This window comes from Callospermophilus lateralis, chromosome 11 (assembly GCF_048772815.1).
Source record: "Callospermophilus lateralis isolate mCalLat2 chromosome 11, mCalLat2.hap1, whole genome shotgun sequence".
Classification (NCBI taxonomy): Eukaryota; Metazoa; Chordata; class Mammalia; order Rodentia; family Sciuridae; genus Callospermophilus; species Callospermophilus lateralis.
Window position 1 is genome coordinate 106,988,893 of NC_135315.1, and position 20,482 is coordinate 107,009,374.

A 20,482-nucleotide genomic window follows, 5' to 3' on the forward strand; every position below is an offset into this window, starting at 1 on the left:
AAGCCTGCAGCTAATCAAACCTCTCTTTGCTTGCAGAAGCCACCTGGCGAAGTGGGCAGCCCTGATGTGATGTGCTCAGAGAGTGAAGACCTTCCGTTCCAGGAGAGGTCTGCTTGACGTACCCCGGAGACTTACCATAGGAAAGGCATACCACTCGGCTGGGCTGGCAGAAGGGTGACAGCTGCATTCTCCTGTGCCTACCACGTAACCAAAAATGAAGGAGAACTACTGTTTACAAGCCGCGCTGGTGTGCCTGAGCATGCTGTGCCACAGCCAGGCATTTGCTCTGGAGCGACGAAGCCACCTGCGGCCCTCGTTCTATGGACATCATGAGAAGGGCAAGGAGGGGCAGGTGCTGCAGCGCTCCAAAAGAGGCTGGGTCTGGAACGAGTTCTTTGTGATAGAGGAGTACACAGGGCCTGACCCTGTGCTCGTGGGCAGGGTAAGCTGACTTTCATGTGACGTTTACCTGTTTCCCTCCCCCATGGGAACAATACCATATGGACAATAAAAATAAAAAACAGATAGGGAAAACACACAGGATCTGACATCAGTGAAAACCCAACATCATGCACACACATCCTCTCAGTCTTTCCCCAAGATATAAACTTACTCATGTTTCCCACTTAATGCAATATCATAATTTTTTTTCTAAAGGCTGCTTCATAGTCTACTGTAATGGAACTGATCATAATTTATTTAATCATTCTCCAACTGAGGGGCATTTCCTTGATCACGTTCTTCCCCCAACTCGGCTACTTTTCCTTTGTATTTTCATAACTCTCATTGTGCTTTTTATCATACCTTGCTTTGCTGTATTATACATATCTATACTTTTCTCTCTTTCTCACTAAACCCCAAGATGCTTTGCATCAGAGAAAGGGTTGTGCTTGTGTTTCCGGGTTCTGGTTCTGAGCCTGACTTTGAAGAGATCAGTGAGGGGGTGTCACAGGATGGGCATCATTTTATTCCTGTTGCTCTAGGGATGGGAAATCCCATGGGAGGTGGTTTCAGATTCCTAGCCGTACTCAGGTTCTGCCTCTTTTGTGTAGCATTATCAAAAAAGCTTTAAGGGTAGAGGGTCCAAAACGTATTTGGGAAACTGACTCGTCACTCTCATTTGTGGTAAAATATGCAGGTATTTTGCAGATGATAGTGATAAGAATGACAAGGAGATTGTTATTTATAAGCATCAGAAGTGAAATCCTACTACGTGTAGGTGCAGTGCTAGGCATGTGTTAAACCAGGTTAAAAATAATTCCTGGCTTGAAAGAGTTTGGAGTGTAGGGGGAAAGACACAGTCTCCTCAGCAGCCGAAAGAGAAAAACTAAAATGAGAAGGAGGATGGATGAAATTCAATGAAAGGACGATTTAGGATCTAAAAGACCAGCAGAAGTTACTCAACAAAGGGGGAAAGAGGCAAGGGCAGAGGTCCGAGGCATTTTTGAACCCATTGGATTCCAACAAAGTTATCTTCTTTTGTTCCTTAACATAAGGAAAACATTTCATATCTATATCATTGGCATACTTGGAGGGGATTTGGGAGCCTCAGTAATATTGCTTAGGGCTGGGAACATGTTTTTGAAAAAAAAAAAATGTACCAAAGGAATTTTATTCATTTGTACCTTAAATGAAAAGCTATGGATATAGCCCCAGGAGGTGGAAATTCTATTGAGTAGAAGAGACAGTCTCTGAGACTTCAGCTGAGGCAGAGGTTATGTAGCTTGAGCCGTGTGCAGAGTTCCATGTAAATAGCTCCGAGAAGACAGAACCTGCTGCCGTGGGACTGTCTCACTGGGGAGCCATGATGTGTTACAGTGGGAGGGCTACACAGAGGGCAGGATCTGGGGAGCCCTGTCATCATCTCTGTGGACGCAGCCATGATCATGGCTACTAGAAGGAAACATAGGAAAAAGGGGGAGTCAAAGTGTGTCCGCAGCTCACACCTGAGCATGAGTCTCATGTCAGAATGGATGTGGGCGGGAAAAACTGGCTGCATCATAGGAATTTTCCTTTTGAAATGGTGCTGGGCTAGTTCCCCATAAATCAGAGCAATCGAGAAGCTGTCTTGTTCTGTAACAACCTTTCATTTGACGACATTCAAGGTTGAGTGCTTCAAGATTCCCTGAAAAAGTCATATTTGGCAAACCATAGAGGTTCAGATGTCTTGTAGGAAATGCAGTCTGCATTGTGCTGTGCCTTGCTGAGGAGGGAGACCACCCATCTGTGAGTCAGGGCTTGGCTGGGCGTGGCACAGCGACTGATCCCTTGAAAGAGTCCACTCATTGCCCAAACTGGTTTCTGTGTGAAGCCTGATAAATATCATTGTCAGTCCTGGAACTCCTCTTTGTAAGAGAGAAAGGGAATTCATATCTGACTTGCAAATCTGAAAACAAAGTAGGAAAAAAAACGCGAGGAGGAGTGTATTCTGTAAAATTTTCAGTTCTTTGGCTGCTCATGAAATTTCTCGGTTTAATTCCTAAGGAAGGTGTCAGATTCATGTGTCCTGTAGGAAGACCTCCACAAACTTTCAGTCTCTGGCCACTTTGACTTGTTTCTTCATTCCTCAGCCACAGGACAGATCCCCTAACTTTTGACAATTCTGGAAGAGAGAATACAGAGGAACACACCCCCACCACCCTGGGAAGGGCTGGGGGCCAGGAGGGAGGGACCTCGCCTCTGTACGAGAAAATGTTATGAAGATTGGAGCAATTCTGTCCATCCGCTATACACCATCAAATAACTTCCTATGTCATTCACAAATGGTCTTGTTCTTTGAAAGTGTGTCAGCCACGATTTCACAACAACACACAGCTCGTGCTGAATAAGAAATTCCGAAGTAAAGTTTTATTTTTTTTTTCCTGAGACATCATGACCTTTGTAATACCTCCCCACATGTATTCCTCTGAACTGAAATATTTGGTGTATTTGAAACACCACGAATCCATTAGGTATCTTTTCAGAAACTGAAATAATTTGGAAATTTTAAAAAGCTTCATGTTCAATCTTGCTTTGTGACGGGGCCGGCTCTCTATGCTTTGTGTTTCATAGTCATAATTAAAATTAGAGTAGTAATAATAATAATCCATTAGCATTAATAATACTATTAACATTGTAATATTAAATATAATTAGTAATAACAATTATTTTTTTATTATTGTAAATGTCATTTGGATAAAACATTTTAGCTTGTCATGGGTTTTCTTATATAGCACGGAGAATCAAGGGTTTCTTGTTCACTTGCCTGCTGTGGAAGCCGATGAGAACAGGAAAAATAATGCTTCTCCCACAAAGAGCATCATGAGGGTCAAACTACTCAAATTAGGATGAAGCCTTCCGAAATTGAAATGGAACAACAAAGTGTAGAGAGTTCGTTGCACAGGAAAATCAAATGAGGTCTTTGGAGGTAGTTCATGTTCCAAAAGCAGGGCTGACTCAAGGTCAAAAGATACAGGGCTGGTAGTCAAGGAACCTGGGTGATTTCTTAGCCTGGCAAGTATGGATTTAGGAAGGTTTCACCTTGTCTCTAGGCTTTGCCCAGAGGGAGAAACCTCAAGGATTTTAAGGTTGTTTCTAGGGTCTATGGAATTTCACATGTATTACCCCATCCCACTTGACCATCCCCTGTGGTCAGAATGGAATTTTCTTCTATGAAGACATATCCCCAGATGTGTCTGCAGATCAGAGTGCTGCACAACAGCAATTCTGCGGAGATCTTATCAGTTGACTTGTTAGAGATAACAGAGTCCTAGACACACCCCAAGGGTCCCTTGAAGAGGAGCCCCAAAAGAGGTGATAATAATATGCACACTGTAGGTGAGGTAGTCCTAGATGTATCCATGCAGAAGGGCACCTGAATTTACTGTTAGAGGAAAATGGCAAGGTGAGGAATGAAGTGTGTGCTCTGACTTTTATTGGGTAAAAATAAGCTAGGAGGACACATGTGAGTGTAGAGATCTACTTGCAACTGTGTAGATGAGAATATCTTCCAAAGAATTCACATGAATCTGGTAAAAAAATGGTGACTTCTGAGCAGAGAAGATGAAGGATAAGGAGCACGAAACCAGAAAGACTTATGATTACATAAATGCATATATGTATTTTTAAAAATATGATGCATTTCTTTTAAAATGAATATTATGATATATGTGTATGTGTGTATATTTTGAATGTGCACATGTGTATGGAATGAAGAAAAGGAAGAGAATGAATCTTAGAATGAAAAAGAAAAATGTTTGAACCTTGGCCTGGTTGTTCCTCAGCTGTGTGACCCTGGCCAAGGCAAAGATCTTCCCTAAGATTCTGTCTCTTCATTTGTAAAATAAGGGTGAACTCTTATGATGTGTGTATGTGTGCACATGCACATATGTGTGTGCAGAGATTGTAGCAATCAGAGTGGGTCACTTTCTCCCTGCTCCACCACTTGTGAAATTACAAATCTCCGTTTCTCTTTTCCTAGCTTCATTCCTATATTGACTCTGGTGATGGGAACATTAAATACATTCTCTCAGGTGAAGGAGCCAGAACCATTTTTGTGATTGATGACAAATCAGGGAACATTCATGCCACCAAGACTTTGGACGGAGAGGAGAGAGCCCAGTACACACTGATGGCTCAGGCAGTGGACAGGGACACCAACCGGCCACTGGAACCACCATCGGAATTCATCGTCAAGGTCCAGGACATTAATGACAACCCTCCGGAGTTTCTGCATGAGACCTATCATGCCAATGTGCCTGAGAGGTCCAATGTGGGTGCGTAAGTGGGGAAGACCTGCTCCACTTTCTTACCTGGTGTCCCTGCAAGTGGCCAAATTGGTGCCTGTCCTCCCCAGTCAGGAAGTAGAACTTGTGCTGTATCTTTTGTGAAAAAATAACAAACCCCAATTTTTCACTGGTGTAGTGGGAAGTTCAAATGGATTTGAGGTATTAGAGCTGAAGGTTTTTTAAAGGACAGAGAAGAGGGAAGAATGTGATTGAGTCTGGGTAATTCTGACCTTTGTATTCTCAGGTGTTTGAATCAGAATCAATTATATCTAGTCTCTTATCCTTCATTTTCTCCTCTGTGAAATGGGAATGGGCCATATTGGTTGGTGTTCAGTAAATAATAGCAATGGTAGTCTTTGTTGGATGGAGACCATCTAATAATATTTTATCTAATTTTTTTTCAGGGTGGGTATAGTGGAGATTGAATCCAGGGGCATTTAAACACTAAGACACATCTCAACCGTTTTAATTTTGTTTTGTTTTGTTTAGTTTTGTTTTGTTTTGAGACAGGGTCTCACTAAGTTGCTTAGGGCCTTGTCATGTTTCTGTGGCTGTCCTCAAACTTGTGATCCCCTTGCCTCAGCCTTCCGATTTGTTGGGATTATAGGTGTGCACCACCGAGCCCAGCTTTATTTAATTTTTTTATGTGATTACATAATTATTTATTTGCAATGTACCAGGTCCAACTGCATCTATTTTATAGATTAGAAACACAAGGCAGAAGTAGGTTAACTAATTTACCCAGGGTCATCTGCATGATTAAGTGGATCCAGAATGCACAGTTCACTTCACCACATTATGATACCTGTGGATTTAGAAGTAGGTGTGTCATTCCAGTGTGTTTGAAGGCAGACTGCATTGCTAAGTGGTAAGACTCTGAAGGCATTCTGCGAGTGGCCACTTTCTGGTAATAACTTCCATTTGGCTTTCTAGCACACATGCGGTTGTAGTCTTTTGACAAGCACACCTCAGATGACAAAAGGTCCGTCTTTCACACAGTGGGCAGGCCTGTTCTGATCAGGGGTGCATGTGATCACATGAGCTCAAACGAATGTAGGCACCATCAGCATCACACAGTCCATTTTGATGAATGAGCAAACCAAGTCCTAAGTATGAGGGTCAGCTAATTCAAGAATGTTAGATGTGTTCTGACAGCCTCAAGGCCCTCCCACTCTGCATATGGGAGCCTCTTGGATCCTCCTTCCTCTTCCAAGTAAATTCAAGCTCTTCTCATACTTTGTGAAATCAGGTCAAGCCATTTTCCAACCTCTTCCCTTCCCACTTCCCACAGAGGATTTTTTTTTTTACTTTCTCAATAAACAGGTCTGGATTCTACTGAGAAATAATAGACATCAACTAAATCTGTATAAATAGGGGATGGCAGAGTCAGGAACTGAGCTGCGAGAACAGCAGAGAGGTGGTATGGGAAAGCTAGGTATCTAAAAGAATAACCCACAGGAATTTTTATTGTTCTCAGCACTATGGTCCTGGGTGCTTCAGTATAGCACCCAGATTGTCCACAATGGCATATAAAAGTGAAGTCCTGAGTGTCAGACAGTACTGGGACACAATCCTTGCTGTACCTCTGACCAGCCACATGAACCCAGGCAACTTCTCATACCTTTCTAAGTTTGCATTTCATCATCCATAAAATAAGGTTAAGTAAAATGGATTTAAAATACAAAGAGTTGAAAAGCACTTAGCAAAAGTTTTAGAAGTAAATTAGTCATGAAAATTAGTAATTTGCTTAGCTGTGATATGATCCTTTTCTCCTTTGTAAAGTCTCCATTGAAGATTTGAACTTGGGAAGAGTTCAAAAAAGACCATTCGCATAAACAATGAATTATGGGAGGTAACCAGAAAAGAGTGAGATTTACTTGGACAGGAGATGAAAGTCTCTGACAACACTGTAAAGTAAGAACATTTAGAAACAACATCTCTGGGCCTCCTTGCCTCCCACACAGATCCTTCTTCTCTGATGAAAATGTCCGGAAGGAACCAGCTGTTTTCTTTGCTTGCTGAATTGGGGCTAGACTCCTGACTCTGGCCATAAACAATTTGTGAAAGAGATTGCAAAACATCATACCTCTCACTCAAATGTCCCACAAGTAAAATGGATATAAAAAACACCCAACAGAGGAATTCTGGCAGAATGCATGGAATGAGTCCCAAATGGTGCCTGGTGCAGAGAGGTTGGGAAATTGACAATTTTCTACTTCCAGCTCCTCTTTCCTCTCTCCAGTGTTCCATACCCCAGATATTTGGTCCTTGTGAGCAGCAAAGAACAGTTCACTGGTTTATCCTCTTTGGGACCCATGAATGCATGCCTCAGATCATACTAGGTGCCTGCTGGTGAGCTCCTGTCATGTGGCTGCTAGACTGATTAGAGGTGGAAAGATGCTGTTTTCATGTCAATAGGCAACAACGTTCTGCACAATATTTATAGCCATAAATTAATTAAAATGTAGTATTAGCCACAATTTTATTACATGCAAGGCTACAATAAATGATATATTTATTGCCAGGCTACAGATGGAAGGTTGCACTCTGTCCTTTCGTGAAATGCAATTCATCATTAATTTTCATTTATTATGCTCTTTGGGAAGATTTTTATTTAATTATTTGATATACTGAGCATTTCAAATGCATGAGCCTTAGAATGTTTGGGCAAAGATGTTCATATTATTATTTTAACTACTAAGCATAGCGGAATGTAATAGGAATATAGAAAGTTTTGTTTTAACCCATGCAATTAAAAGGAACAGGAAAGAAAGAGAGAAGGAAGAAAGGGAAAAATAAAGATCACTTTGCATCTCAACTCCAGGAAATGGAGAATCTGTTGACTGATTGTGAGGCCCTGCTCTGAGTTTCATTTTAAAATAAAACTTTGTAAACAAGAATGTAATTTGAAAAGCCAAGGGATGTTTCTAATTAATTTATTCCCCTTTTCAGGAACATCAGTAATCCAGGTGACAGCTTCTGATGCAGATGATCCCACCTATGGAAACAGTGCTAAATTAGTGTATAGTATCCTTGAAGGACAGCCCTACTTTTCAGTGGAGGCACAGACAGGTACTATAGAATGTCACTGTCATTGTGATTTGTGATGCATTGGGAATAAGGAGTTCACACCTGTTCACAAAACCTATTGGTCTCCCAAATTTTCCCAAATCTGAAATAAAAATAAAGAGGGCCACCTTAGAGGAATCCTGTGAGGATTAGACACTCCATGCATGTGCCTGGCAAACAGTTGGCTTACAGTGTGACATATTTATTATTGTTGTGTCTGTGTTTCACCTGGTTACCACAAATGATTTCAAACTTCAACTTGAATGTCGGAAAGGTCTTGAACTGTGGTTTCAGATTAAGAGACCCCCACACTTGGAGTCTGGTGTAAATACCAGTAGCTCTCAAAGCATGCTTTGAAGACCACTATGCAAGCTAGGGAGTGTCAGAGGACGGTGTTAATATTCATGTTGCCTCAGGAGAGAGACAGCACTTTCTCGATCTCCCCTGCTGTGAGCATAGATTACCAGTGGACATCAGCATCTAGATAAATAATTTATACATTTCTTACAGAAAACAAGAGCAAACCCCCAAAAGTGAATCAATACAATGACTGAAACAGAAAACAAAATCTGTCACTTTATTTATACCAAATTTAACTCTTGACTACAATAAACATTACAATCCTACAAAGCTGATCATCCACAATATTATTTCAGGGGCCTGTATGTCCCATTATTTTAAAAGATATTTACCAATAATCTGTGCCTCTTCTTATCACTAATTTGATAACATATGTATATGTATGTGTATACATAGCCTACCAGATATTGTTCATTTACTTGGTATAATTTCCTTTTACCTAAGTATTCATTTATTTGCTCAGAATATGATTTATGCAGTTAGTTGCTATGATTTCTCAAAGGATTTCTCATAACCCTTTCCAGGATAACCAAAAATACATATGGGACTTCATCTAGATTGTCGACATGTTAAAAATTGGAGCCTTCTTTGTCTCAGGGATGCACGAAAAACTACTGGTTGGAACCTACCAAATTTTTTAACATATAAGGAAAAAAAATGAGTTCTAGGTATTGCTCAGAAACAGACAAGTGTTGGGGAGGAAGAGACAGATCAGGACTGAGTTTCTTCAGTGTTCCTTTTATACTTTTAGGACAAGTACTACCTTATCTTCAGAGAGAAAAACATTGCACATCCTCCTTGAGATTGAAGTGCAGAGTGGTCATGCCAATCATGTTCCAGTATCCAGGGATTATGATGAATTCAATCATGAATTTATTACTGTTGTCAGTGATAGTAGACAGTACATATTTGTATAAGCATTGCATATATTCCTAAATCATTTGTTTTGCTCTTTCAAAAAATTAATATTAGCATTTTACAGTATTCTGTGAAATATATGCCTCCCACTTTAAATTGAATATGAGCAATAAAAATGTTTCTAATGATCACATGTAGAGATAGATTTCCAAAAATCAACTAGAAGTTCAAAGATATTTGTTTAGCCATGGACAGCCATGCGGGAGGGAACTCAAACTTCAGAATTTTTACATATGAGAAAAATGAGGTTATTATTTGCATGCACAGTGAAGCAAACAAAATGAAAATTAATGCAGTTTACATAATCTTCATGATTTTCTTGAAAAGACACTGATGCTTCAGGTGTGGTTGCTTTCAGTTACAATTATCATGTTAAAATGACTTTTCTTTCAGAAAACAGGTTGTTTTACTCATCCGGTGCTTAAAACATTTCATTGCTCTAATGTTATAAATGAGTATCTGTGATGTTTCCTGCTCACCTGCCCAGGTATCATCAGAACAGCCCTTCCCAACATGGACAGGGAGGCCAAGGAGGAGTATCACGTGGTGATCCAGGCCAAGGACATGGGTGGACACATGGGCGGACTCTCAGGGACAACCAAAGTGACGATCACACTGACTGATGTCAATGACAACCCACCAAAGTTTCCGCAGAGTAAGTAGGTGGGCTTGGCTTCACTGCCACCAGCAGCCCCCCATCTATATTGACCCCTTCCTGCTTTGCTCAGCTTGTGAAAAGGAAAATGCAGAAAACTAGGAGCTCTTTATGTCATTCTTGCAGAAGGCAAAGGCAAGATGACAACAACCACAAAACTTCAGTGGAATAAAGGTAGTGGGACAAAGAGAAGGCGTGACAATTTCTATGACTCGTTTTGCTAGGGATTTTATCTACTAACACTGTGATCTAGTACTTAACCTTCCTCTGTCTTAGTATTCTTATTACTAACCTGGGTATGATAATATCTAAATCAATCATTCGTTACTATGTAACAAACTGCCTATGAGTTTTTTGTTTGTTTGTTTTATCATGAGTCTGTAATTTGGACAAGGCTTATAGGACACGGCTCTTCCCTGTTTTCCACAGTATCAGCTGGGCTCAGCCCCACTGAGGCTGGAAGATCCACTTCCAACATAGCTTTCTCACATGTCTAGTGGGCCCATATTGATTTTTGGCTCCTCTCCCTGTAAACTTTCGGTGGCTGGGTCCCAAAGACAAGAGCCCCAAGGACATCAGACAGAAACTGCATTGCCTCGTGTGACCTAGCCTCTTGAAGTCACATCGCAACCTTTCCAGTGTGGTCAGAAGTAGCCCAGAAGTAGAGTGGGGTTGCTATAGACCACACCTTTCCATAGGAGAACCATCAAAGTCGTGTTGAAAAGTATGTGGGATAGGAATTATTTCTTGAGCTCTTTGTGAAAATGCCTTCTTCCACAGTATCTAATTAGTAGGATTACAATTAGGACTACAAAAGCTAGTGTAAAGTCTTAAAATGACAAACAAACGTCAGCCACTGTTATCTGGGTTGTTCTAAAAAGTTTATCGAATTGCTGAGGGAATTAAAAAAATGATTTTGGAAGGTTGTGATTAATAATTGTGATTACAACCACCATCTTTTCCATTATTTCATGATAAGTCCCTAATATTATAAATCCCTGCAAAACCCCACATTTCACAGATCAAACTGGCTTCCATCAAAAGTGGCATAAGTTGCCAAAGGACTGTATCAAAGTCAAACTTTGAACACAAATCCACTCATATGGAGGTGAATACAAGGGTAGAGTGGGATCACAATGCTAGTCGCAGGGAGTGGGGTTCACCACAAAGGTATCTCTTTTTTGAGAAATCCATAAATTTATTACCAGAGAGATGGCACTGAAAATGGAAGAATAAAAAAGAAAACCAAATGTGGCCCCAGAGAGGCACCATGGTTACTTAAAGCAGTCCAAAGAACAGTATAGAAAATGGAAACATTGAGGTGGAAGATTAGAGGCAACCATCAGTTCTCATAGGGTCTCCCAAATGGGGAAAAACTGCTTTGCCTGGTTAGGTACAAGATTCAGCATCGTCAACAAGATTAAGGCCCATATAACATTTTAAAAGCCACATGCTTCATTATCCACATTATAATATTGTTTGATGTGCTGGAAGGAGTAGGGCACATGGGATTATTAATGCATAGCTGTTATTGTTCTTGCTCATAGAGAATCCTATAGTAAAGTTACAGTGTAGCTGTACCAGCTGCACCAGTTTCATGGTCATGAACTTGAATGAGATTTGTAGGAACTCAACTTATACCAGGTTTTCTAAGCATTGCCCTATGTTGATGATTATCTATAGATATTCCCACCATGCCTTTAACATGAAAGGCACATGAGATGAAATTGAATTTGGTTCTGAACTGAAAATATCTGAAGCCAAATAATATAAATACACAGTATTGTAGGAAACTATGAAAGAGGAAAATAAAACATAAAGAATTTAACTCATTTGCCTTCCACTGCCTTTTTTACACGACTAAGCCACAACCTACCTGCATACTATCATCTCCTAACAGAAGGCCCACTTGTCTCACCAGATTTCTAGCTAATGTGTATATACCAGGGTGCTGCCATTGGCTTTAAGTGACTCCACTGTTACTGCTGCTCAGTCCCTTTGGTTGAGATTAGATATCTTCCTCTAAACATATTTGGCCTCATTCTTCAAAATTAATCTCTTTCTCCTTCTCACCCATACAGATTTATCTTACACTTGTGTGTTCACTCACATTCATACGCGTACACAAACACACTTCCATGAATATCTGTCATACATTCATCACACACTCACGACATATTCAAACACACAACCACACACTTTCACACCCACTTGCACAACCCCTTTACCCATTCACACATACACACTTGCCCTCGCATAAATCATACACACATAACCACAACCCACTCATCACCCTAAACCCCTGGCAGTTCAGTGACATTAGTGTGTACATATTTGTGGATTTTTGTTCTCTTTTGCCTATCTCCTCAAGGGAGAAATCTTGACTCTTGCCACTGAGTTTGTGCAGAATGGAACAATGCCTGGCACATATTAGCTTTCCAATAAATGTTGAATAAATATCGATGGAAGGGCCACACTGTGGGAAAACTTTTCAGAGAAGGTAGTGCTTCAGTTGGTGGCAGAAGAGCAAAAGTAAGAGGCGAGCCACATTCTGAGTTCAAAGTGTCCTGACCTTGAAAGTTAAAATTTGCATTTGATTTTAAAATAAATAGGGAGCTTGTCAATGTCTTTTAAATAGTGAAGGGTATTTTAGTTTATTTTTTTTCTGGGCAATTGGCAATGCCATAACTGGTCCTTAAAGGCACTTAAAAGAAGACTGAGCTATTTGAAATCATGTATGGTTCTCCACCATTGTCTGTTGAGAAATGTAACTGAGTGTGGCTCTCCTGCCTCACACGTGGCAGGTAACCCTCAGCATTACACCCAGGACCCCAATATTGTTTTATCATCCTTTGTAGAGAGCATTCTTCTGGCAAGCAGGCCATCTGGGACCTTCTTCCAAGCCATTCACTTCTTTCATGTTTTCAATCAATAGAAAGTTCAATTTCAAACCCCTTTGAGAAATTTATTGGGATTCAATGAAATCTGAAGTCTTACAGCTTCCAAATAAAAAGGGAAATAAGAGTATATGTCGTCTTCTACCTCTAGGCGTATACCAGATGTCTGTATCCGAAGCAGCTGTCCCTGGAGAGGAAGTAGGCAGAGTGAAGGCTAAAGACCCAGACATTGGAGAAAACGGTTTAGTCACATACAACATCGTTGATGGAGACGGTATGGAGCTCTTTGAAATCACCACGGACTACGAAACACAGGAAGGCGTGGTAAAGCTGAAAAAGGTGAGTTAGGGTGAGGGATGGCTCCAGTTGGTGATGTGGTTTGTTCTGCCCAGGTGACAACGAAGGTGACAGGGAAAGGAAGGTGAAGAAAGAGGATGTGAGAGACACTTGCTGTGCAGTCAAGTGCTGAGCTCTGGGGAAATAACAGAACCGTGTTCCTTCCTGTTACTGCCCAGGGAGCTGACAAATCGTGCCCATGATTCCATGAGGTTTCTGGTTAGATGGCCTATGTTTGGGCACCATTCTCTAGTCAATGGAAGACAGTTAGACGAAGCCTGCATTTTGTAAAAGCAGCCCTGAGCTCCGTTGGCCCTCCCCACTGAGCCTGTTAACATAGGTTGTTCAGAACCCCTCTTATTTCAAACATCCAAGTTCACTGCTTCTGCTGGGCTCTTTTTGAAACTTGATCCAATCAGCTTCGTTCTTGACTTTCTTTTAGCATTGAATGTGGAGAAACAATAATAGACCCTCTACCACAGTCAGCTAGACCATCATTAGAAACATGTCTCTTGGATTAATTCATTAGGAAGAGGAATTTATGATTTCCTCTAATTTTCTTTTATAAATCTAACATTTGTCCAGTATGAGCTCTTGGTCAGACATAGCCTGAACCTCTTCAAACATCTTCTCATTTATTTTTACATGGGGAAAAAAAAAAACATGAGTAATGATGCCTCGACTTGATTTTAGAGACTGGGACTCTGATGCATTAAATAATTTGACCTGGTGACAGTCACACAGCCACAGATGTGGAATTCACGCCTAGCCTATGTTAGTACAACTTCCTTCTTCAGACACTTGTTGGAAATAACTCGGCCACAAAGGGCTTATCAAGGAAGTTCAGATAAGATTCACTCTCAAGTGAAGAAGCAGTCTGTCACTGCATACTCTAAAATGGTCCCCTCTCCTGCCCCCTGATTTACCACTTGAGTAATCAACACCTCTCCATCATCAAAGTGTATGGAGCATTAAATCTGAATTGGAGGATGGGATTACCTTGGTTTTAATCAAGCATTCATTTTCTACTTGGTTTTGTAGCATGAATATTAAACTTCTTGGTGTAAAGAGAAAGATTGGACTGTAACACTGATAAAAAAATTAATTTGAAGAATCAGAAAAAAAATTTTAAAAAGGGCCAGTAGCTGGAGAGAAGAGAAGACAAGTGTGGGGTGGCAGAAGACTGGTGCTGGGAGAAAATCTTTCAGCTGGGGGAACAAGAAGTAGTGTGTTCCGGAAAGCTGTTTTTTCATGACATTGGAAAGTATGTTGGGTTTGGGGAAAATAGGGGATGCAGAAGAAAGAAAAAGGAAATGGTGATTGTCCTGAAAGAGTGAAAGAAATTGGGGTATAAGGAAGTGGAGTGAGCCCTGGATAGTTGAAAAAGTCTACATGAATGATGATGAATGGTATGATTGAGGAAGACAAATTATCAGCTCCAAGGGAATAGGTTATTCTTTTTTGTTTTTTTCCACTTTGCAATAGTAGCTGTATCAATTGTGTGTGTCGCCTCAAGCTGTCAACTTACTTTGTTAATTAATATTACTGTCCCTCCTGCTTGACACTAGCATGAACATTCCATCCTTTGCTTGAGTAATTGGATAGTTGGTTATGCTAAGGTTGTCACCTGTTTTTTAGTGTATTCCGGGCATAAACACACACCGTGTCTCTAAAATTTTAAAACATTCAAATCACCCCTGTGGATCTCACACATGGCAAATGAGCTCTCTACAGATGATTTATTTGTGCACTCCCCTTATTCCTATATTTATTTCAGTAAATGAAATACTCTTCTCTGAAACAATGATGTTTAAGTTTAAAACAATGTAAAGAAACATTTGGTTTAACTTGTAGCACAACGTTTCAAATGTTCACCAGAAAGAAAAAAAAAAAAAATCAAAGGTCAATTTAACACAGTAAAACTGTAGGTCCTTGTGGAAGTTATCATATACAATTTAATAAAAGAGTATGAAGAGCTCATGGGGACATTTTTGCATTTTAAGGATATTCTTTATTACAGCATTTTAATTCATTTCTTAATATATTCTTCCACCAAGAGTTACAGAGTTCATATTATTTACCAATCAGGGATTTGGGGAAAGCTAGAAACCTAAATAGAAGAGATAGAGTCCTGACCACGGGGGTTGGGGGGGGTGTCACAGTTGAACAGGACCATTCAGTGAAAAGATAATCAAAATAGAAGGGGTTTTCTCAGCCTTGGCAGTATTGACATTTCAGGCTGGGTAATCCTTTGTTGTAAGGGGCTCTTCTGTGCACTATAGGATGTCGGGAGAACCTGGGCTTCTCCTCACTAGAGGTCAGTAAGTACACACTCCACCTCACCCCAACAGGGATGATAACAACAACAACAAAAAAATAGCTCTACACGTTGCCAAATATCCCTGGAGTGACTGAGAGCAAAATCTTTCCCCAGTTGAAAATCAACTGCAATTTCAAATGACTTCAAAGAAAAAGCAGTTCATGAGTTGAGTCTTGATAACTGAATAGGATTTTTCCAGACAGATAAAGAGAGAAAAGGCAAAACAGAGAGCTCATGAAGGATTGGTTTCAATGAAAACAGGACATGGTTAAGAGGCTGCGATGCATTTGGTGTTAGAGTCTTGAGACAGGTGCAGAGGGACCAAATGAGAAATGTTTGTTGGAATTCAAGGGCATTATAAAAAGGAAAAAAAAAAGAAACAGAAAAGGTAGTGGGCTGGTAGTGAAGGAGAAGAATTCAAGAAATGATTAATAGATACATTAATTCATTTTTTAATAGATTAAAAATTAAAAAAATGTTTCTTGAGTTCTGTGTCAAGATTTAATGGTTAACTACAGAAGACCTGCTCTTAGGGTATTTAGCTGATCCCTATGTTTAGTTTAAAGACCTGTGTAAAATAAAAATGAGTATTTTAGGTGCTGTTGCAGTCATTGGGCTGGGTCAGGAGGCAAAAATTCAATCTGTTCACTACAATACCTTGACCAAATGGGAATCCCATCGAATGCAAAGAAATCCCAGCAGTTTCTAAGCTGTTTATTTTCAATCAAATAAACTTGTGAAGCAGTGTGAAAGCATCCTTATAAGACATCTTAACTACTCTTTATTTAAATGAAACTGTATTTTACATCTGATTTTTTTTCTTTATGTGCTTTGGCCACATGTATTTAGATGTGGATCCATGGATCCATAACATTTAGCATGGTTGAAATTGTAGGGTGATATGATTTGTTAACTTAATGCCACATCATAAACATTTTACATGCTGTTATATAATATACATAATCATTTTTAATGACTACATAACATCCCATCCTATTGATGGACCATTATTTCCTTAATAAAATCTCACAGTTGGATTTGGTGTTTTGTATGTACATTTTTCCCAGATTAGATATAACCCTCTGTTATATCTCACAAATATTATGCATTTTTGAATATTATTTGTTTGGTTTTTCTGTTGAATTAATCCCTCGGGGAGAATGTTCAGAGGTGGGGATTAGTAAACTAGGGGGTATTAAGATTTTTATGGCTTATGCAGTGTGTCACCTCATTTAGCTTTATTTCAACTACTCATAACATGGATATAAATGTTCACATGGGAAACTACCTCAAATCCTTTTTGGGAGGAGGAAGGGAATAAACTGTAAATATATTCTTAAATTTTATGCATTCATCAGCTCTACTCTTCATTCAGTCAAAACAGTTGATGCACATCATCCCCTGGTACAGCCATTCTTGGGCTTTGGAGCAGCAAAGATCACCAAGTCTCCATAGATTCCTTTGGAATGCCCCTGTGCTAACTAAGAAGGCTGTGAGAGCTACTGAATGGCAGCTGAGACCATACAAATATGCCTGTGCTTGTTGAAAAGGACTTCATAAAGCAATGGGGCTTGTTCTGACTTCCAGAAGTCTCATCAGAATCTTACCAACCTGGGAAAAGTCCTGAACGTCCAAGCTTGGCTTGATATGAATAAAATGTATCAGTGAGACCCTAGCATCTCCATGGTCTTGCAAATACATAATTCATTTTTTTAATAGATTAAAAATTAAAAAAAAATGTTTCTTGAGTTCTAACTCTGTGTCAGGATTTAATGGTTAACTACAGAAAACCTGTTTCCATTGGGAACATATGTTTGGGTCCTTAGCTATAGGCCTACACACAAGTTCAAAAGGTTCTGCTTTAGGGGCATTAGTCAGCTATCTGAACAAAATGTCACCTTTTCTGATTGCATATTACCTGGTTTCAGAACTATCATATTCAAGTTCTTGATTCTGTCTAATAAGTACAGAGATTTGTGAGAAACCACAGCAATCTCTTATCGTTAGCCTATAAATATCATTTATTTCTGCTTCTCAGGAGCATAGCCAAGGATAAAATAGCTGCTGGGTCCCACCCAGGATTATGGAGAGGCTGGGGACAGATTTAGCTGCAGGAAAAGGAAGTGTTTCCTGAGTGCTGAGATGTAGGTGGGAAGATGATAGAAGAAGCGCCAGGGATGTTGAATGTGTATGACCTTCCTGAATCGTCCTTGGTTTCCAGTTGTGCAGAAGTGGGCGGGACTAAGCTCCAAGCCTGTATGCCCATTCAAAAATAAGTGTTTGCCAAGCAAATGACAACCATGTGATTGATATGCTAGCCTTAAAAGTTCAACTTTCTCTAAACATTTGGTAGTTCGTCATCATCTAGAGTGCTGAGGAGTTGTTTTCTAGGCATGGAACCTTCTTCTTTTTTTGCCATGATTTTTCTTCTTACCCTTTGTTGACTGATTCATTTTACTTCCTCATTCAAAATTAAGAAGTGTTTTCTGTTAATTCAAATGCTACTTTTCAGTTTTTTTGTATCTGTATAAAACGTCTGTATTGCTTATACTTATTTTTCTTTAAATAGGCATTTATCATATACATACATTTCTTCAAAGGGAAGCACTATCTTCATTGTCTTGTCACTTACCATTAATAGAAGGCCACCTAAAAATGAATGCAATCAAAACAAAATTATATCCTTATAGTTTAGTTAGAGAGTTGCACCATGGACTCCCCCAAGGGACATTGGGAAACGCAATAGATACATAAGCATTATTTTGAGATATCCAGGATTCAATGAATTGGAAAAGGATTAATTGTATCAATACTGTAGTTATTGATACCACCTTCCCAGGTTACCCACCAACTACCTTAAGTAACATTTTGGGGACTACCTTAAGGGTTTCAGGCTTTGGGAAAAACAGTCTGGTCAGAAATCTAAAACATGAGGTTGTCAATTATGTTTAAGCTGGATGTCTAGTGTTTGTGGTGTGGCACTTGAAAGGAACATCACATTATTTCATCACACTGGCTCAATTTCAGGGGGTATTTTTATTACCAAGGATTTTATTACTTTATAGAATGGACTTCAAAATTTATTTTTTCCTGTCTTAATTCCCTTCTTCTGGTGGCTTTGAATGACAGACTTGGACAACCATAGTGTTGTTATACAGGATGAGATTCCTGTTAGAAGGCATGGTATTTCCATGTCTGTCCTTCTCTTCGAATTATCCACTAAGCACACTCAACATTTCAACAATTGATTTGTCTGATTTTCTGATCAAATGGCACAGGTAATTGGATATTGAATAGACACTGATTTTCTCTCCTTGAGGAACTATTTACTTTGCCCTATGAAACAATCAGCTCTTTCTCTTCCATTATCCTTTAAAGGAATTGGTTGTCAATCTTCTCTTCACTCTTGCCAGCCTGTAGATTTTGAAACCAAGAGAGCATATAGCTTGAAGGTAGAGGCAGCCAATGTGCACATCGACCCAAAGTTCATCAGCAACGGACCTTTCAAGGACACTGTGACAGTCAAGATTGCGGTAGAAGATGCTGATGAACCCCCCATGTTCTTGGCCCCAAGTTATATCCACGAAGTCCAAGAAAATGCAGCCACTGGCACGGTGGTTGGGAGAGTGCATGCCAAAGATCCCGATGCTGCCAACAGCAAAATAAGGTAAAGATGCATTTATTTTAAAAGATTATATGGGGAATTTGCTGGATAGAAGTTTGGGGGAACCACACTGTTTTGGCCAACTTTCTTGCTGAGTGATTTTAAGACCCAACCAGCACAATTGTAGAGGAGGAAAATTTAGAGCTCACCATTTTAGAGGTCCACAGAGGGCTCCATTCCTCAGGGCTCCAGGTGAGGCAGGACATCACAACTGGAGAATTTGAAAGATGAAGGCAGCTCACATCACAGTGATCAGAAAGCAGAGGCAGAGACTTCATTCGCCAGATACAAATATATACCCCAAAGCCACACCCCAAATCCCACCTCCTCCAGTCACCCCCTACCACTTCAGTTACCACTCAGTTAATCCCTGTCAAGGGATTAAATCACTAATTGGGTCAAGGTTTTCACAACCCAATCATTTCTCCTCTGAACCTTCTTGCATTGTGTCACATGGGAGCTTTTGAGTGATACCACAACACACACCATTCCATTCCAGCAGTGTCCAGATTTTAACCTTCAATAAAATTTAAACAAGATTCAGACTTAGAAGACATGAGCTTCCCTTCACCTCAGCTACTAGCTTTTTGGATAGGTCTATTCAAGTGATATAATTTCTCTCTGGAGCAGATTTCCAGATGTATACTAAATGATATAACCTGATATAACCACCAGATCGGCCTGTCTACGTTAATGAAGTCTGATAAAGTATAAATAGTGATTATGAAATAATTATAGTAATTATAATTTATTGAATATCTTTCTCTGATCCAGTTACTCTAGTAGGTGTGTTTGAAATGTGATCTGATTCATCCCTTAACTTTATTGTTACATGAATTGTTCCCTCTTAAATGGAGAGGAAATTGAAACTCTGTGAGATGTAGTGACTGGCCCAGAATGATACCATTTGTGAGCAAGAGGGTAGGGAAGGAAATTCTGTGGGATGGTGGCTGAGCTCCTTGAACAACTAACAATGGGCCAAATACCATTAGCATGTTTTTATCATAATGAAAAACATGTGGGTTACTTAGAAAACTATCCTGCTTCCCCAATCCCATCTGGTGAGGCTGATGATAAGGATGAGAGAGGAATAGGAATGGGGCTGAGAAGGGACTTGAGCCATGGATTAAGACATTTACTTTGTGGAAACTTACTTACAGTTGCCTGAAACCTTTCTGGGACCAGATTCTAGCATGTTTCTCCACCCCAAGGCTGATCCTCCAATTTCTTTCTTGCCTAGATTCCTTCATCAGACTCTTCACGGTCTCCTTGCCTCCCATTTCCCAGCCATTATTCTATCATCAGTCCTGTAGCCAGAGTGATCATTATAAGTGCACATCCAAATATCACACCATACCTCCAACAAAATGTCAGTGATGGAATTGTTCCACAATGCAGCCCCTCTCTGAAATAATCTAGACTCTTTTACTTGGTTTATGGATCTTCTTCAAATGCCTTCACCTCAGTGCCATTTTCTGAAGCACTTCTGCTCTCTCC

At 39.9% G+C, this 20,482-nt stretch overlaps 1 protein-coding gene across 1 annotated transcript; it reads left to right on the forward strand.

Moving 5' to 3' along the window:
* Window positions 1–214: 214 nt before the first annotated feature.
* On the forward strand, window positions 215–18,992 carry LOC143410743 (cadherin-11-like). The gene is made up of 6 exons (XM_076871493.1): window positions 215–442; window positions 4,460–4,754; window positions 7,719–7,838; window positions 9,601–9,768; window positions 12,817–13,004; window positions 18,735–18,992. Exons 1-6 carry the CDS (start codon window positions 215–217, stop codon window positions 18,990–18,992), a joined length of 1,257 nt encoding a protein of 418 aa, XP_076727608.1.
* The last annotated feature ends 1,490 nt before the right edge of the window (window positions 18,993–20,482 follow it).

Excerpts from the sequence above, each read along its gene's own strand:
- LOC143410743 (XM_076871493.1), top strand. The coding sequence starts at position 215 with ATGAAGGAGAACTACTGTTTACAAGCCGCGCTGGTGTGCCTGAGCATG. Across the intron at positions 4,755-7,718 it reads GCCTGAGAGGTCCAATGTGG|GAACATCAGTAATCCAGGTG; the intron begins GTGCGTAAGTGG and ends TCCCCTTTTCAG. Across the intron at positions 7,839-9,600 it reads TTCAGTGGAGGCACAGACAG|GTATCATCAGAACAGCCCTT; the intron begins GTACTATAGAAT and ends TCACCTGCCCAG.